Source organism: Hibiscus syriacus, unplaced genomic scaffold, assembly GCF_006381635.1.
Source record: "Hibiscus syriacus cultivar Baekdansim isolate YM2019G1 unplaced genomic scaffold, ASM638163v2 tig00111743_pilon, whole genome shotgun sequence".
Classification (NCBI taxonomy): domain Eukaryota; kingdom Viridiplantae; phylum Streptophyta; class Magnoliopsida; order Malvales; family Malvaceae; genus Hibiscus; species Hibiscus syriacus.
The window spans coordinates 21,573-40,619 of record NW_024063167.1 but is presented as its reverse complement, the minus strand read 5'-3'; the positions used below and the strand labels follow the sequence as shown (position 1 = coordinate 40,619).

Here is a 19,047-nt window from a genome sequence, read left to right as displayed (position 1 = left end):
TATTTTGATAGTTTTATGATTTAGTCCCTGATTTCATTATTCCTTAAATTATTCTTTCATTTTAAGTCTATTTTTTACCTAATTTGAACCACATATTCCTAGACCATCAAGAATTTACTTTCAATTCCCTTTTTTGATAACAAAGTTTTATAATTTTCAATTTAGTCCCTCAATTTTTATAATTTCCTTATTTCTTCAATTCATCCTTTATTTTAAGTCCATTTTTATCAAATTTGAACCACATGCCCATACACCCTATAGAATACGTATGTAACTTCCATTCTTATATTTTACTAAAAATGCACTCTTTTTTTATTTAGTCACTTAACTCTGCATTTTACTCAATTTGGTCTTTTGATTGTAATTGTTTGCAAATTCTTTCTTCCCATCAATTAATTGACTCCTTTATACCCTCATCAATATTTTACCCCCAAGATATTTTCTTTAAAATATAATATTGTGAATATATTTTATAATTTTATATTGTATTTGATATATTAAATAACATTAAAATGTGAAAAGAATATGAAATATATATTTTTCATAGTCAGAAAGTCTAAAAATTGGAACCAATTCTTACCATAATACTATAAATAATTATAATAAAATTAGTATAGAATTCGAATGACTCAAGTCAAATTTCTTAAACTAAACTCAACTCGAAAGTAATATCATCTGCTTGCTGTTTCAATGTTTCTTCCCGCTCTTATTTACCAGGTGATTATAGACTAGAGTATCACACGGCAATCACTTTGCAACCTTTTTGCTCCTTCATTGTGGTAGTTGTTTGTTTAGATATTATATTAACTTCATCTGATCCTGTTTCCAGCCACAATTTCTTGATCTAGCATTTGGTGCAGCTTTGGCTGTTTTCTTGGTATTAGAGATTATTCGAGTAAGTTGGCTGAACTTTTAGATATTTTGTAGATGTTGACAATTTATCAAGTAATCATGTTGAGTGAAGTTGCTCTACTGTGTCCAAGTGTTGACTAGTTAACCATACCGTAATGATCACCATATACAGGCTAGGTTTATGTTCTTGAATGTACTGGAGTAGTGTTCATTTTTTTTTATAGATGTTTCTTGGTTGATGTTGCTGAATCTTTCCTTTTTATCCAGGTTTGGAGAATTTGGCCTTTAGAGCTTCTTGTACATCAGTTTATGAGTGCCTTTGCAGATCATTGTGACTCGGATCTTATTATTGTCAGGTATTACATTTTGACCATTGCTGGAAACTATATGCATATAATTATTTCAAGCAATTCCAATTAAGGTCCCTGTTTTACTCGTGTAGCCACTTTTCACTCTTGTTGGGATGTGCACTTCCTATCTGGATGTCCTCTGGGTTCAATGATCGACCTCTTACCCCTTTTGCTGGAATTTAAGCCTTGGAATTGGAGATACGATGGTAAGTTTGCTTATTTTTGCCTTTGTGGCCTAAATTTCTTGGATTTGTTCTTTTCTGCCGTGTCTTCCATCTCCCTTTCCAATAATTTTGCTAGGGCCCTTGATCCTTTTCTATAAAGAATAAGGAAAAAGTCACATTATGATCATAATTATCACTGTTTGTTGATATCGTGCTTCATGTCACAATGGTTATGTTATCACTTGCTGCTCTTTCAATTTTCTTTGATGTCAAATTTGGCTCCTGAACTAAAATTACATGCAATTTACCACTTGGATTTTCTCTGTATCAAATGATTAACAGTGTTAACATCCCATTCAAACTTGGCCAATGTTTTTAAACCTAGACAAGCATTATGAACCCCATGGGAGTCCAACTTATGAACCAAGCCAGTCTAGAAAGAGAGAGAAGGGTGAAGTCTTAGGCTCTTAGCTATTTTTTTGTATTAAGGATTAAAAAAACCTACATCACTACACCAACAGTGCCACTATGAACCCCATTGGAGTCCATCTTATGATGGCTGTTTGACAGAATAATCTGAATGAAACAGTGGATAATTGAGAACTAGTAGAGGAATAAGTATGAAAAAGTCTACAATGTGATAGAATTGGCTGCCTGCCTGTTACTCCTGCCAAGTGGCTCTTAAAGTTGTAATCATCTTGCTTTTATGCTAGGCATCAATGGTTGGCCACAAGTATGGTGCACTTAGGTGGAGCAAAACTGGCAGTAAGGATTTTCGTCTTCCTTTCTTTCTGTCTGCTTTGATTTTTTTTTTAATGCTTAAGCTTTCCTTTGAGGACATACCTGCTAATTCTAGCAAATTTCTTACACGTCATAGAAAACTATTGAAAGCACTGCAGCTGGTATAACATCTGTCCTCGTTGCTTGCTTGGTTCTGGTTCCACTTTTGGCATCCACTGGATACATTCTAACTCAGGTCTCTCTCTCACCCACATTCTTATGTTGACTGACATATTCATCATTAGATCATCTGTTGTAACTTATCCTAGAATAAATTTGTTCACTTAAACATCCTATTTGGGTACTTCAGGTTGTTTCTGTTTTTTTTTTCTTTTAAATGATCTTGTTAAGTTATTCGAATTGGTTTCGTGGGCCTAATTTAATTATTGTTACATCGCACATATTTGATTACATAAATCCCAATTTCCACAGCACTGGCTCCCTATTTTAATAGCTGTGACCACAAGCGGTCTGTTGGAGGCCTACACAACGCAACTTGATAATGCTTTTATACCACTAGTCTTCTACAGCCTTCTTTGTTTGTAAATGCACACTTCAGCCTTCCAGACGGATTACACAGATGATAATTCCTTACTCGCATGCTTCCATCTAGAGTTTTTTTTTCTCTTTTATTGTTTTAGTAGATATATTACGAACTACCATCAGGGAACACAGAGAGCCTGTTGTATACCATGCCAATCGTAGTTTCGAAGAATTGCTTGTAGATGAGCCTTAATGTTTGATACTTTGTTGTACGTGGCAGTTATGAGCCCTCAAAAAGAGGTAAGATTGTTGAATGTGGTTTATTACATGAATGGAATTATTTTCATCATAAGTTGTCCTTGTAATCTTATTCTAACATCACTCAAGTAATTCGACTTACGGTAATCTTGCTGGCATCTACAGCCATTGTAGTAAATCATTGTGCAATGTTAATCGTAACATGTATGAAGTTGTGTTTTCGTTTTTTTTTTCTTTCATTTCTTTGAATCCAAATTTTGCTTCGCTTCCTGCCTTCCATTGGATGTGCAAAGCCCCGCTTCGTGGCATTGGCATTTCACTCCCAACCCCTCCATAATAAAGGCAAATAATAAGTCTCCCGTTAACATGAATGTACAAATTTAAGTAAAAGATGGCCAATGATATTATAATGGACGATATCAGTTAACGTATGACTTTCATATTTTTTTATTAAATTAATAAATTATAGGGTAAACGGCTATTTAGTATCCAAACTATCAGTTTTGGTCTGTATATTTAACGTTTAGTTTTTATAGGTACACATGATACCTATTTTATGGGTAAATTGTATCATTCATCACTCAAGCATCTTCTCTCTCCTATTTTCCTCACTAAAGTTTAAACTTTTTTAATTTAATTACTTTAACTTTCAAATTACTCTTTATTTACAAAATTATTTTTTCTAATTTTTAATTATATATTAATAAACCAATAATAAAAATGTCATATCATAAAAAATATTAATAAAATAAATTAAAGTGATTAAAATAGGAACAATTTCAAAATTGAATAATTGAATTAATTTTTCTGAACTTTAATACTAAATAGGAATAAAAGGATAGTTGAGTGATGAATGATATAATTTACCTATAGAAATATAGTGTCTTGAAACAAAAATTAAATATCGGTTATGATTTTGAAAAAATAAAAAATAAATGTTAGGTATGATTTTTATATAGAGAAAATCGCCTCAGTGACCAAAAAAAAGTTATAATATACGATTTTAACCAACTTTTTTTGGATTTGCCAAAATGACCAACAAAATCGCAACGCGAAATAAAAATCGCAACGCGATCCCCAGAATCGCAAATCAGTTTCCAAAATCGCAACGCGATTCTTGAAAATCGCAATGCGATAGTACAAATTCGCATTGCGATTTTCCAAAATCGCAACGCGAATATGAAAATCGCATTGCGATTTTCCAAAATCGCAACGCGAATATGAAAATCGCAACGCGAACACATAAATCGCAACGCGTATCCGTAAATCGCAACGTGTATCCGTAAATCGCAACGCGTATGGGTAAATCGCAATGCGTATCCGTATATCGCAACGCGTATCCGTAAATCGCAACGCGATATTTAAAGCGCCATTATAATCGCTACGCGTATTTTATTTTCAAATTACAAAAAGAATATTAAGACAAAATCCCGTAATCGCAACTCATAACCTAAAACCTAAAATCACAACTCAGTCCCATCTCCATCTCTCACTCTCTACGGCGAAGAAATCCGTCCCCATCTCCGAAGATTTCCGTCCCCATCTCCGGCGAAATCCCTCACAACCATTCACGGTCAGAAATCCCTCACAATATTCAGAAATGGAAAATCAACCTCCGAGGGTTAGTTTTTTTAATTATTTTTATTTTGAAATGTTTGCATTATTGTAGGTTTTTCATATTGAAACTGATGATAAGTTTACTGGTCATTTCAATAATAGATTAACCATTTCACTTAGATTTCATTTCGCGTTACGATTCTGTCGTTGCGATTTTCATTTCGCGTTGCTATTCTCTCGTTCCGATTTTCAAGTTAGTATTTGTCTTTGTATTTGTTCTGTCTTTTGGTTGAAGTAATGCAATCCATTCAAGTTTCAATTTGCAGAAGAGTCGCAACGAGATAAATGAAAATCGCAACGAGAGAATGACTGTCGCAACGAGAGAAATGAAAAGCGCAACGAGAGAATCGCAACGCGAAATGAAAATCGCAACGAGAGAATCGCAACGCGAAACCAAAATCGCATTGCGATTTTCATTTCGCGTTGCGATTCTCTCGTTGCGATTTTCATTTCGCGTTGCGATTCTCTCGTTGCGATTGTCATCTCGCGTTGCGATTCTCTCGTTGCGATTCTCTCGTTGCGATTTTCATTTCAACCAAAAGACAAAACAGTGTTGCAAATTTTAGTTTCAAGAATAAACTACTACTTTTTATGTTTATTGTTTTTGGTATATCTTCACAGTGTAGTTTTTGGTATATCTAACTTGGTATGTTTATTGTTTTTGTAGAAATTTTTTTCGGCTCAATTGACCTTGAGAAATAAAGTCAGCCTGGCCACTACAATTGCAAAGAAGCTTTCACCTGCTCAAAGACAATTGTTTGAGGAAACCTGCTTCGGGCCATGGCTGAGAGTACAGCATCCGGGTGGAGATGCTAATTTGACCCATTTGTGGCTTCAGACCATGACATCAAATCTACCCGACAGTATACAACGTGGTGAGGAAGAGATATGGTTTCATTTTCCACCAGCGTATACTTGTTTTGGGCGGAAGGAGTTCTGCTTAATCACTGGTCTACGATTCGGACACGATGATGTAGGCCGGTACACTCGTCATATCGCCCGCCCATCATGGTTATCCCGGGTTTTTCCGGATGAGTCAATGGAGAAGCCGAACCTACATGTCGACGACCTGAAGAAATTGTTTAATAAGAAAGCTGGTTTCACTCGGATGGATGACGTCGATGTTGTCCGAGTATGCCTTCTACTACTTGTGTATGCCGGCTTTTTAGGCAGAGAGGCCAGACAACCTATTCATCGGGAGCTAATAATATTGGTAGAGGACCTGAATGCATGGAATCTGTTTCCGTGGGGTTCGTATATATGGAAAGCTACCTGGACTAAGTTGTCGTCTGCCTTTGATGACCGCAAAAGTTTGCGGGGCGATGGGTCCAAATACACTTTGTCAGGCTTTGTTTGGGCCTTTAAGGTAAGAATTTCTATATAATGTTTCTAAAATTATAATTAATTATTTAACAATTACTAATTTTGTTATTATATTGTTTGTAGATTTGGATATTCGAGGCTTTCCCCAGCATGCGTACATATGCAATAAAAACGTCAAATGATATTCTCAGGGCTATTTCCTGGAAGAGGAAAACTCTGTTGGATTGGGAAGACTTAATACCATATGCCACAATAAATAATGTAAGTTAACACAAATACTTTCATATAATATATAAACAAGTTATTAATAGTAGACGTTTAACTTTGTTTGAGTTTTTATATTTTAGGAGGCTAACATTCCATTACAAAGACTGACACCCACGGAGGAAGAGCTTGCCACTGATTGGTGGCAAGCTAGTCAGAGTTTTTTTGATGGCACGGATGATGAGCAGCATCCACTTCCTCCAATTCGAGAGCCATCACCTCACCTAGAGCCATCACCCGATCGACCCGACTATACACCTCTAGAACGAGAGCCATCACCTATCCCGTCACATCATCGAGCCTCTTCTCCACCATCACCTCATGATAGGCGACCGGCAAAGATGCCACGACTCCTATCTCCCTGTTCTCCACCTCCACCTCAACGGGATGAGTCAAGGGAGTTACGTGATGAGGTCAATGCCTTGCGTGAGGAGATCGGTACTCTACGCGATAACGATGGTGCATGGCGTGTGGAGGTGTCAACTTTACGTGGTGAGGTTGCCGCTCTACGTGAGATGATAGTATCGTTGCAGAATGAGGTTCATACTCTACGCAACGAGGTAAGTTTAAGATTTTCCATATTTAACTTAATGATAAATTTACTCGTAATTTCACTTAGATTAGCCATTTCACTTAGATTGCTTAGTAAATTTATTCGGTTGCTGCCAATTCTGCTAAACTGTGTATTCTTTAACACTGAAATAGTATTTGTCTTTGTTTTGTCTTTTGGTTGAAAGTAAATTTGTTCGGTTGCTGCCAATTCTGCTAAACTGTGTATTCTATAACACTGTGAAATAGTATTTGTCTTTGTTTTGTCTTTTGGTTGAAAGTAAATTTGTTCGGTTGCTGCCAATTCTGCTAAACTGTGTATTCTATAACACTGTGAAATAGTATTTGTCTTTGTTTTGTCTTTTGGTTGAAAGTAAATTTGTTCGGTTGCTGCCAATTCTGCTAAACTGTGTATTCTTTAACACTGTGAAATAGTATTTGTCTTTGTTTTGTCTTTTGGTTGAAAGTAAATTTATCCATTCAAGTTTCAATTTGCAGAAGAAGAAATAGTTTACTTTCGCAACACGAAACTTAAAATCGCAACGCGAAACCAAAATCGCAACGCGAAATGAAAATCGCAACGACAGAATCGCAACGCGAAACCAAAATCGCAACGACAAGATCGCAACGCGAAACCAAAATCGCATTGCGATTTTCATTTCGCGTTGCGATTCTTTCGTTGCGATTTTCATTTCGCATTGCGATTCTGTCGTTGCGATTTTCATTTCGCGTTGCGATTTTGGTTTCGCGTTGCGATTTTAAGTTTCGTGTTGCGAAAGTAAACTATTTCTTCTTCTGCAAATTGAAACTTGAATGGATAAATTTACTTTCAACCAAAAGACAAAACAAAGACAAATACTAACTTCAGGGTATTAGTTTGAAACATATTTTTCTTTGTTATCTGATGCATTTTGTGAACTATGATAGAATAATGACTTGGGTGAATACAATGCAAGTTTGAAACATATTTGTCTTTGTTTTCACTGTTTAAATATCATATCTGTTTATTTACTGATTTTTGTATTTAATTATTTAGCGGCCCGATAGAGTGGATGCTTTACGTCGGGTTATGCTTGCACGACGGAGTTCACGCATCAGACAGCGTGCACGTGCTATTAAGTCTCCGTACACCCCAATAGTGCGAAGACACCGCAAGAAGAAGCCCGACTCGCCTGTCATCCCTCAAGAGTCCACTCCTATCGTTGAAGAGGCCCCCCTATCATTCCTCGAGAGTCCCCTCCCACCGTTCAAGAGGCCACTGTCATCATTGAAGAGGTCCCTCCCACCATTCAAGAGCCCGATTCACATGGCGTCATATGTAGGCTTCTTGAGAAACCCTCTGACGTGCCGGACATGATGGATTCAAGTTGGCTCTTGTATGAGTTACCGGCCAGTACCATACCGGTATCTGAAGAGGAGAGGGAACAACTACCGGACACAATTCTGGATAACACCCTTTGGGCTAAGACCGCTGTTGATTTTTATCTACATGAGCGGAGCCAGGGGTGTTTCACTGACATATGCAAGCTCACCGATGATATCTATTTGTTGCTTGATCGGTCTTGGTGGGGCGTATTATTAGGGGTCGAAGACAATGGCTATTTCGATGGGGGGGTAAGTCTTATATTTTTCTTATATTTCAATTTGATTAATTTTTTTTTAAATTTATGTAAGTCACTAATATATGTCTTTTTTTGTAAAACAGCATATCGATGCGTGGGTGACACGTCTTCTAATAATAAGAAAACTTAAGAAAAATAAAAATATACGATATACAATTATGCCGACGTCTTTTCACGCCGTTCACTTGAAGAATGCACGAAATGAATCATTTGATTTGGGCAATGGACAAGCTAAACTTTATCCTGCATGGTGGGAGGTCGATAAGGTTAGTATTTATTTTAGATTGAGTTTAAAGGTTTTATGAAATAAGTGCGCAAATGAATGAATTATTACTTATGATTGCAGGTGTTTATCCCTGTTTTGGAACGTAAACATTGGATTCTCGTCGAGCTTCAGCTCCCATCCCTTAAGACAATAGTGTATGACAGCATGATAAATTACATATCATTGGCTGATTTAAGAGATGTTATTAAGGGATGGAGCTCTCATTTGGCTAAATTCTTGGATGCGATCAATTATTGGACTCGTTCTGGAAACAAGAAGCCAAAGAAGCTCAATATTACAGTTATTAGAGACGAGACCGCGCCACAACAAACGAGCGGAGCCAGAGGAGATTGTGGTCCTCTCGTATGCTTGGCGTTGGAGCGTTTGACGACGGGAAGCATCAAGTATCTACCTCCCACCGATAGAGATAGAGCTGCAGTAGGCGTGTGGTTTCGGCATTATATGGCTAAATCGATATATACGAGACGCTGCCTACCTGCATCCGCGTTATAAAAATGTCCATAAACAATTGGTAAGTTTATATACTTTTGGTTTGAAAATGTTTGGTTAAGTACCTAGAATTCAATAATTTGCTGTTTGTAGGTTTTAGATGTGTAGAAAGTGTTGTTTGAGCAAATGTTTGGTTTCTGCAGGTTAATCTCAGAAGTGAACTGCGTGAAAATGATGTATGGCTGCAAAAGTTGATTCAATAGTTTAATTGATTGTTTTTTGATTGTTTAATTGATTTGTAAAAGTTGATTCAATAGTAGATGATCGGAAATAAGAATTATTGCTTATTTTTTGATTGTTTAATTGATTTGTAAAAGATGATTTGTAAAAGTTGATTTGTGTAATTGATGCGAATATAATTCTTATTTGTGCTTGTTTAATTGATTGAAATGTAATGGTTGATTTTGTTGATTTCAATCTGCATTATGTTGAAGGCAAAATTGACTATCGCAATGCGAAATGAAAATCGCAATGCGAAATGAAAATCGCAACGAGAGAATCGCAATGCGAAATGAAAATCGCAATGCGGAAATGAAAATCGCAATGGGAGAATCGCAATGCGATTTTAATTTCGCATTGCGATTCTCTCGTTGCGATTTTCATTTCGCATTGCGATTTTCATTTCGCATTGCGATTCTCTCGTTGCGATTTTCATTTCGCATTGCGATTTTCATTTCGCATTGCGATTATCTCGTTGCGATTTTCATTTCCGCATTGCGAAATGTAATGGTTGATTTTGTTGATTTCAATCTGCATTATGTTGAAGGTAAAATTGACTATCGCAATGCGAAATGAAAATCGCAACGAGAGAATCGCAATGCGATTTTCATTTCGCATTGCGATTCTCTCGTTGCGATTGTAATTTCCGTGTTGCGATAGTCAAATGCATGCCTAATAGTGATAACAACTGAATAACAAGAGTTGGTTAAGTCAAAATGGTTGGCCTGAGTCATTAATTCAACTGAAAATGTTAAAAGTTCACACATAAAATCCACATAATACAACGTTTGCATTTAAAAATCACCTAAGTTAACAGTCCCAAAAGGTGAAGCCAATTGTGATTGGGATTTTGAAGATGGTTGCCTTTTGCTTGACACCATATGAGCTTTGGATTTTGATGAGGATCCATATTTTGGTAGAGGAAAAGATGATTTTGATGGCACTGGTGATCCACATGTCAACCTTGTATGACCACTTTCCTTGCACCGACTACATGTCGATCTCTTCTTCTCTTCACCCTTAGACGGTATACGATCGTGACTTTTTGGTCGGCCAGGTAGCCTTCTGTCCATGGCTGGTGGCAAAACTGTTTGTAAGTCATCTGGTATGTCCCACTCAGAAGGATGTGGAATAGGGTAGACAATCTCGGCATAAGTCTGTCGATAAACTTCTGTAGTGTAGCAATCCATAGCGTATGCGCTTGAATCATCTTGGTTTAAATGAAGAGCAACTTTTATAACATGGCCACACGGATAACCAGATGTTTGCCATTTCATACAACTACACGTCTTTGCATTTAGATCGACTAGCCCATTTAAGTTATTATCCAGTACTTGAAACAAAGTGTTTGAACATGGTTCAACTCTCCATGACGTTGACTTCACAACACGTTTCGTTATCTTTTTTTCAGTCCATGGTGTAACACGATGTTCCAATGTTCCTGTAAATTTAAATAAACAATACTTAGTAAAATATATAAATATGATAAGTTACGAATTCAAAGAAATAATACCTGCATGGTTTCTTTTCTTGTAGTACCACTGTTGAATAGAGGCTCGAAAAAACTCCATTAACATAGTAATGGGTAATTTCCGGGAATGACGACTTAGAGCGTTGATTGATTCTGCACTATTAGACGTCATGAAACCATATCTTGCTCCAAGTTGATGTACTCTTGACCATCTTTCAAACCCGACATCTTCTAGTGTTTGAGCACACTGAGGCAAAACACGTCTTAAACAATTTATATGCTTATTGAAATCCACTTCCCGATAAGCTTTTACAGCCTTCCAGTATGTCCATTTGTGCTTTTTATACCAGCAGACCTTGATTTTAGATTTCTATACAAATGAACACCACAAAGTCCATGAAAAGCATCTGGGAAACACCTTCTAACAGCGTTGTCAATTGAGTTTGCCCTATCGGATATGATTGTCAGATTGCTAATAGGACCTATGCAATCCCTAAGATGCCCCATAAACCATGTCCATGAATCAGAGGTTTCAGATTTGCCAACCCCGTAAGCTATTGGCAATATCCCATTGTTAGCATCCATGGCTACTGCTAATAAGTTTACTCCAAGGTATCGACCTTTCAAATGTGCTCCGTCAACTATAATAACTGGGCGCATGCAAGTAATAAACGAACGAATCTACAAAATAATATACACAAGAAATATAATCATTTAAATGTGAAATGCATGTAACTAACAAAATGAGTCAACAAAATTATATTGATTTACTAACCGTAGCACCAATGGCGATAAACAGCAACTCAAAGCGTCCATCTCTATCTGTTTTGATATGAGTTACCGACCCAGGATTTTTCAGCTTTAAATTGTGACAATAAGCCGGCAGTTGGGCAAACGATGCTTCTGGCGACCCCCTCAACAATTCCAAGGCATAACATTTGGCTCTCCAAGCTTGAGAATATGATATACTAATCTTGAACCGAGCATTCATGTCAGTCATAATTTCATGTCCCCGATATACCCTGCCATTCAAAAACATTAACTCAGCCAGAAAACCACCCAACACCTTTTTGTTTGCCTGTCTATGGTGAGGAAAAACTTGGGTTCTTGAACATGTATGTTTATCAATAAAAGTCCTAACTTGAAACATTTTGCAATCTTTTATTCTCTTTGCAATCATACGCCACGTACAGTTTTTGTCAATCATACACCTTGTTTCGAAACGATATTTGCTTGATTTGTTAACTTTTAGTTGATAGCCATCTTCCACACATTTCGTATACAAAGCTATCTTCAAGTCTTCCTTTGTATCAAAACAATCATCTTTCTTGACACGAATAACTTTTGTGTAACAATCAACTGCTTTCTTTGCCAACTCTTCTTCCGGTAACTGAAGTAATTCTGGCATATTCCAGTTATACTCCCGTGGCATTTTCTTTTCTTCGGGGACTTTTTCTTCTTCTTTTTCTTCTTCAGGATTATATGAATTACAGAATGGATGTTCAACATGTTCATTCACAGTTGTAACTTCCTCCTCATTATCATCAACAACATCTTCCTCGGCAACGGGTGTTTCATCATCAAAATTCGGGTATTGACCAATATTAAAATCATTACACACATGGTCTGTTTCTTCTTCTGAAACATCATCAAAATCCGTGTATTGACCAATATCAAAGTCCGGATATTGACCAAGACCAAATTTCGAATACTGACTAGTACTCACAATTTTTTCTGTTGGCTCATCATCGTCTAACTGGTCAATACGAAAACCGGAATTTGGTGCTGAAAGTTGATTGGGATTTGGATTAGAGAAAGGTTGTGGGTTTTGAGAAAAACTTAGTTGATTACTACCCGCTACTGACCCAACAATACTACTTCTAGGTTCAACAACATACAATGTAACATCATCTTGTGAAACACTAATGTAAGCAATGAATCGTTCAACATCTTCATTGTCGGTTAACAAATAAACTTTACCATTTCTCTGATAAGATAGCCTAAATCCACTTAGGGGCTCTAAATTCAATTTATTTGAAACACGTAGCATTAGAGTTTCATAAGTTAACTTTTGTAAAGACAATTTTAGTTGAAGATTCATGGGTAAAGGCATATATTGTAAAACACCATGAACATTATCCCATGACCCTCCAAAACACAAATCTATCCAAACATGATCAACATTAGATGATTTCATGGTTGTAAATTAATTTACTAAACAGACGAGCTGCGAAACTAAAACATGTTGCCGGATTGGGAAGGATGTCGTTGGATATAGAAACGGATGTCGCCGGAGAGAGTGATAGATGGAGATGGAATGAGTTGCGATTTAAGGATTTAGTTTATGATTTCAGTGTTATATACCCAAAATTTCAGTGTTGTGATTTATAGATTCTCGTTGCGATTTACGGATTATCGTTGCGATTTACAGATTCTCGTTGCGATTTATGGATTATCGTTGCGATTTACAGATTCTCGTTGCGATTTACGGATTATCGTTGCGATTTACGGATACGCGTTGCGATTTACGGATTATCGTTGCGATTTACGAATACGCATTGCGATTTACGGATACGCGTTGCGATATACGGATACACGTTGCGATTTATGTGTTCGCGTTGCGATTTTGGAAAATCGCAATGCGAATTTGTACTATCGCATTGCGATTTTCAAGAATCGCGTTGCGATTTTGGAAACTGATTTGCGATTCTGGGGATCGCGTTGCGATTTTGTTGGTCATTTTGGCAAATCCAAAAAAAGTTGGTTAAAATCGTATATTATAACTTTTTTTTGGTCACTGAGGCGATTTTCTCTTTTATATATTACAACGGATTAAAACTAATAGTTTAAATAACTGATAATTTAAATACTAAACAAAATTAAAAATGATGGTCTAAATAACTGATAATTTAAATATTAAACACGTAAGTTACACTAAATTATATGATGATAGATGATGCCTATTTATCCAGGTCAAAATTCAATTGATTATTTCAGATAATCTGTAAACTGATTTAGTGTTTTTTCAGCAACCGACTTTTTTCTGTAGAACTTCAATGTAGTTTGTCTATAAATGCCAAGATATTCCATTCGTCTGAAGTTGACAATAAAGATGATGAAAAAGAAGTGATTGGAAAAGTGAACAAAGATCGAAGATGGAATTCAAACACTACAAAATTTAAACACCAAAAATATCTTTTATCGTTCAGAAAACGTAACAGTATAAGAAACGAATGAAAACTCGAAATACAGCGTAGGGATGAATATCTATGGATCCTACCGACTCACCAGCACAAAGCCTCTATAAAGCTTTTAAAACCCTAAAACAGATGAAGGTTAAAAAAAGCCACCAAACAAAGGCCACGAAAACTGATGGCTTCGAACAATAACAAAAGCCCCTAGCCACCTCTGCTCCATTGGCAGGTTCGGCTTAAAACCCACCACCTAAAGAGAGGTGCAACCCTAAATTGAAAGTTAAGCTTTTAATTAATCAGATAAACCAGCTTTACTCTTGAGATGCTGCTTGAAGTCCATAATGTCACCTCCCCACCGTGTTACAGCTTGATTTTCACACACCCATATCTCCTCGGCTACCTGGTTTATCAGCCGGAAATCATGACTCACAAGTACCATGCCACCATCCCACTCATTCAATGCTTCGGCCAGTGAATCGATTGTTTCGATATCCAAATGGTTAGTGGGCTCATCCAGCAGCAGTAAGTGGGGTTGTCGAAATGCTAACCATGCAAAGATGACCCGACTCCTCTGTCCATCGGATAGGTTCTTCATTGGCATCACTTGGGCTTTCCCTGTCAATCCAAACTTCCCGATTGAACCTCTCATTTTCTCCTCCTCATTTCCAGGGTACTCTTTTATCATGTATTGGAGCGCAGACATTTCCATGTCGAGTTTCTCTGCCAAATGCTGATGGTATTGTGCAATTCGGAGATGATTATGACGTCGGACCATACCATCAGTGGGCGTCAATTCACCAGTCATCAGTTTCAGCAGTGTACTCTTCCCTGCTCCATTAGGCCCAACTAGTGCTATCCTCGAGTCCAAGTCTACCCCAAAGTCCAAGTTCTTGTAGATGAGACTATCAGGTGTGTACCCAAAAGCCACTTCCACAAACTGCAGTACAGGTGGAGGAAGTTTTCCAACGTCAACAAATCGAAAGACCAGAACCTTATCCCTGACTACCTTCTCCGTGAGTCCACCTCGTTCCATCTTTGCCAATGTTTTTTCTTTACTTTGTGCCTGTCGAGCTAGTTTTGCCGACCCATGACCAAAGCGAGCAATGTACTCCTTCATCGAGGCAATCTGCTCCTGCTCCCATTTATACTGTTTCATCTGGTTCTCCTCCAACTCAGAACGAGTTTGAACATACTGATCATAGTTCCCAGTGTACAACTTAAGAGTTTTGCTCTGCATATGGATAATATTTGTACAGACTCCATTCAGGAAATCCTGAGAATGGGAGATCACAACAAGGATACGATCAAATTTCTTCAAATTTTCTTCCAACCAGACACAAGCTTCTAAATCTGTTTCAATCAAGGCAATTGTACACATCAGAGTTGAGAAATATAGAGAAAAAATCCTCTATGTCAAAGAACTTCAATAAATGAGAGTTGAAACAGCTAAAGACCTATATAAATTATTCATGAGCTATGAAGAAGAAGAAGAGGAAAAAAAGGATGGGAATCATGAATAATGTCCATGAACTAACCATATAAATATACACAAACACATAAGGTATACAAAATACATACCTAAATGGTTGGTGGGTTCGTCAAGGAGAAGAATGGTTGGATTAATGAATAGGGCACGTGCTAATGCAATCCTCATTCTCCAACCACCAGAGAAATCTTGTGTTTTCTTTGCCTGCATCATCTTGTCGAAACCAAGACCAAATAAGATTTCAGCAGCACGCTTCTCAGCAGTTGCTGCGTCCAATGCATCTAATCGCTCATAAATGCGTTCAAGTTGCTCTCCACCACCATCATCCTAAAACAAACTCAACATAAACAAGGAAAAAATGTTAAAGCCATGTTTTTATGAAAAATATCATGATTATAACACATGGTTAGCTGAATAAACCTGCGCTGCCAACATTTCTGCTTCTTTCTCCAATTTCAACCTCTCTTCGTCACAACTCATGACAGCCTCCAAAGCAGACATGTCCGAAGCTTCAATCTCCCTTGTAAGATGATAAATATCCATGTGCTCCGGAATTGGAAGTTCTCGCAATCCTATTGCAGTCAGCAGCGTGGATTTCCCACAACCATTTAATCCAAGCAAACCATAGCGCCTGCAAAGATTATATGAAATAGGAAGTGATATCATGAGATAAAAATCCCAAACCGGATTATACTATGAATATTCCCAAGCGACATGCGAAGGTCATCATACCTGCCATAGTTAAGCTCCAGTGTTGAATCAACAATAAGATCGTGTCCATGGAAAGTAACTGATAAGGACTCTATCTGCAAGAAGAAAGTATGTTCAACATCAATATAAACTATTCTTCTCTGACACGGTCACACGGACAAATGACCTTTTTCCCCCTACAACTGAACTCATCAAAGATACCAAAATGTTTCCTAATTTGTCTATATTCATAAACAGAAAATCGAAGATCAATAATTCATTCCAACAAAATAAGCCAAAAAGACAAGCTTTACATATTTTTATATCCCTTAAATTAACTTAGCATAAAAAGAATCAAATACTAACACTTACTCCAATAATCAACAAACAAATATAAATAAAATGACATTTAATCTCACAGAGAACGTATCTTTCGACTTACACGAATATCTCTGGAAAGAGGATGCGAGCATAGAACACCGGTACAGGTCCGATCAGATATCTGGAGCATACTAACTTTATCAGAAACCTTATCAACGCCGTTGTCTGCGGTCGAGGTTTCCTCCGCCTTGGAAGATGCAGCGGCTGCTGCCGCCTTCCCACCTCTCTTCGCAGCCGCAGCAGCCTTCTTCTGAGCTGCCTTCTTCTTGCTGGCGTCCGAGACCATCTTCAATCTAACCACCAAAACAGATCAAGAATCACGTAATTAAATAAAAATACTAGGTCAAATCTGGAACAATATATCAATATATCCGACAGTTGAGGGAAGAAAGGAGAAGGTTAAAATAGATCTGGCTTTTGTACTCACGTAGTTTTGGTGCTACAGTGCGTCGCTGGAGAGAAACAATAGGAAGCTAGAACTTCGAAAATTAGGGTTTGATAGACAGTGAAGCTTTCGGAAGAGAACAGCTATAAGTAAGGTATAGGGAAGGAGCAGGGGACACGTGTACGGTGTATTGCCACCGACTTCGTTTTTGAACGGACCTGAATCTGCTTTTGATAGCTTCTACCAAACGTCGTCGCTTCAAGGTTCACAATTTCAGCACGTTTTTAGTTCTAACTCTGAATTTGGACACTTGTTTTAATTTTTTTTTTTTTGCAAAAATCCCTAAATATTTCTTCAAGTAAAAGACAGAAAGCTTACAGTTTAAAGTAAACGTTCAAAGGAACAAGTTCAAAAGATTGAAAACAGACGTCTGGTGTATTCCCACAGAACCAGAATAAATGAAATCATATATTAAAAACAGTAGTATTTTATTTCAGTAAAACAAATTTTTAAAATCATTGAAATACCTTTCACCCAAACACTACATATGCAGTTCCCCAGAACTGCATCCATAAAGATTTACCCTAAGCACACAACAAATAAGCCACCCTAAAGGAGTACTTTGGGGCCTACCCAAGGATCTCCTTAGGTCCGTAAGGATTTACCAACTTGATAAGAGCTGAACATCCGTACTCCAGACTCCTACCCATATAGTATCTAGTAGAAATCAGATTGAGCATTAAACTTTAATATCAAAATCATGATCCAGTAGAATATTGTAAAAATGACAATGTAGTTATTTAAATCACATAAATGTCATCTGGCAGTACACCAAATATATAGTCTTCATACTAAGGGAGTTCCTTGGGGCCTTAGAGCCTACCCAAGGAATACCTTGAGGCCTAAGAGTCTACCCAAAGAAGCACCTTGAGGCCTAAGAGCCTACATAAGGGAATATCTTGGGGCCTAAGAGTCTACCCAAGGGTCACCTTAGGTCAGTAAGGATTTACTAGCTTGATCATAGATAAACCTCCATACTCTAGCCTACCAAGATAGTGTCCCAATAAAACAGTTCAAGTAGTAACCAATAGTTACATGATCCATACATCAGACATATTTCATTTTTTCCAGTAAAACAAGTAACCAATAAATCAATATATCAATTAGTAAAAAACAATCGTAAATCAACCATATATCAATTTATAATTTCAATACAAATAAAATGGTCATGTAGCATATAGGGAACACACCAGAAGATTCATTTATTTTTCGGAGGCAATTAATTGTTATCAGGAAGGGAAAACGTAGAACTTCTGTAGATTGGACGGAATTCAGAATCGAGGTCCTTATAAAAAAGGGTTCGTTCATTAGTAGATCCAATCAATATTCAGAAATTGATGTTTGAAAAATCATTTAAGATTATAGTGTATCATAAAGGTGCTTAGAAATCTTTACATCAGAATTATCGAAGATCTAGTTATAACATGAGTGTTTTCATTATTCATGCAAACAGGGGCATTTCAGACATTTCAACACTTGAGGTTATTTTGGTCTTTTCTAAGCACAAGAGTATTCCAGTTATTTTCTTCGATTCAGTCATACACATCATTTCCAATAATTTAATCATCAAGTGTTTATTCCAGAATCAGAATTTCTAAGTCATTCACCATCTCTGAGCAAAAATCAGTTATTGGGATTTTCTGAGCAGATTGAGTATTTAACGGTGAGTCAACAGTTTATAGGATCATGTATAACTTCTAGGGTTATTTTCAGTTTCAGAGACAATCCTCGCCTTTTTACATAATAGGGGTACTTTCGTAATTTCTTACACATGAATTTCTAGCATTTAACCTTTAACCAAAATAATTAGAATTTAAAGATCATGGGGTAAATTAATTTACTAATCCCGGGGTAAATTAATTTACTGATAAATCACTTAACTTGGATTTATTTCTATTCAGTCCTCCAATTTCTTATACGGGTCATCTGAGTCTTATACGGTTTACTAATTTATTTCCATATTTAGTTCGAGCCCAACAATAATTACTACACATAATTAACCAATAATATTTATTCATGCAACCAATACCAACGTGTTCCTTAAAGTATGCAAAAAGTAGTAATATATTACCTCGATTTTTGAGCCACAACGGTTGATCATTTAAACTTCATTTGATCTCTCTC

At 36.9% G+C, this 19,047-nt stretch overlaps 1 protein-coding gene and 1 pseudogene across 1 annotated transcript; one reads left to right on the top strand and one right to left on the bottom strand.

Annotated features, from left to right (window-relative positions):
* The first annotated feature begins 624 nt into the window (after nucleotides 1–624).
* Nucleotides 625–2,766, top strand: LOC120169002 (annotated as a pseudogene).
* An 11,219-nt stretch (nucleotides 2,767–13,985) lies between these two features.
* LOC120169020 (ABC transporter F family member 1) lies at nucleotides 13,986–17,008 on the bottom strand. Its single transcript, XM_039177254.1, has 6 exons — nucleotides 16,906–17,008; nucleotides 16,540–16,771; nucleotides 16,140–16,213; nucleotides 15,828–16,038; nucleotides 15,500–15,734; nucleotides 13,986–15,271 (listed from the first exon to the last, which is right to left on the bottom strand). Exons 2-6 carry the CDS (start codon nucleotides 16,762–16,764, stop codon nucleotides 14,214–14,216), a joined length of 1,803 nt encoding a protein of 600 aa, XP_039033185.1. The 5' UTR covers nucleotides 16,765–16,771; nucleotides 16,906–17,008; the 3' UTR covers nucleotides 13,986–14,213.
* Nucleotides 17,009–19,047: the final 2,039 nt, after the last annotated feature.

Coding starts and splice junctions, on each gene's coding strand:
- LOC120169020 (XM_039177254.1), bottom strand. CDS start 16,764: ATGGTCTCGGACGCCAGCAAGAAGAAGGCAGCTCAGAAGAAGGCTGCT. Junction 16,039..16,139: donor CTGGAGCTTAACTATGGCAG/GTATGATGACCT, acceptor TAATCTTTGCAG/GCGCTATGGTTTGCTTGGAT. Junction 15,272..15,499: donor CGAACCCACCAACCATTTAG/GTATGTATTTTG, acceptor TGATTGAAACAG/ATTTAGAAGCTTGTGTCTGG.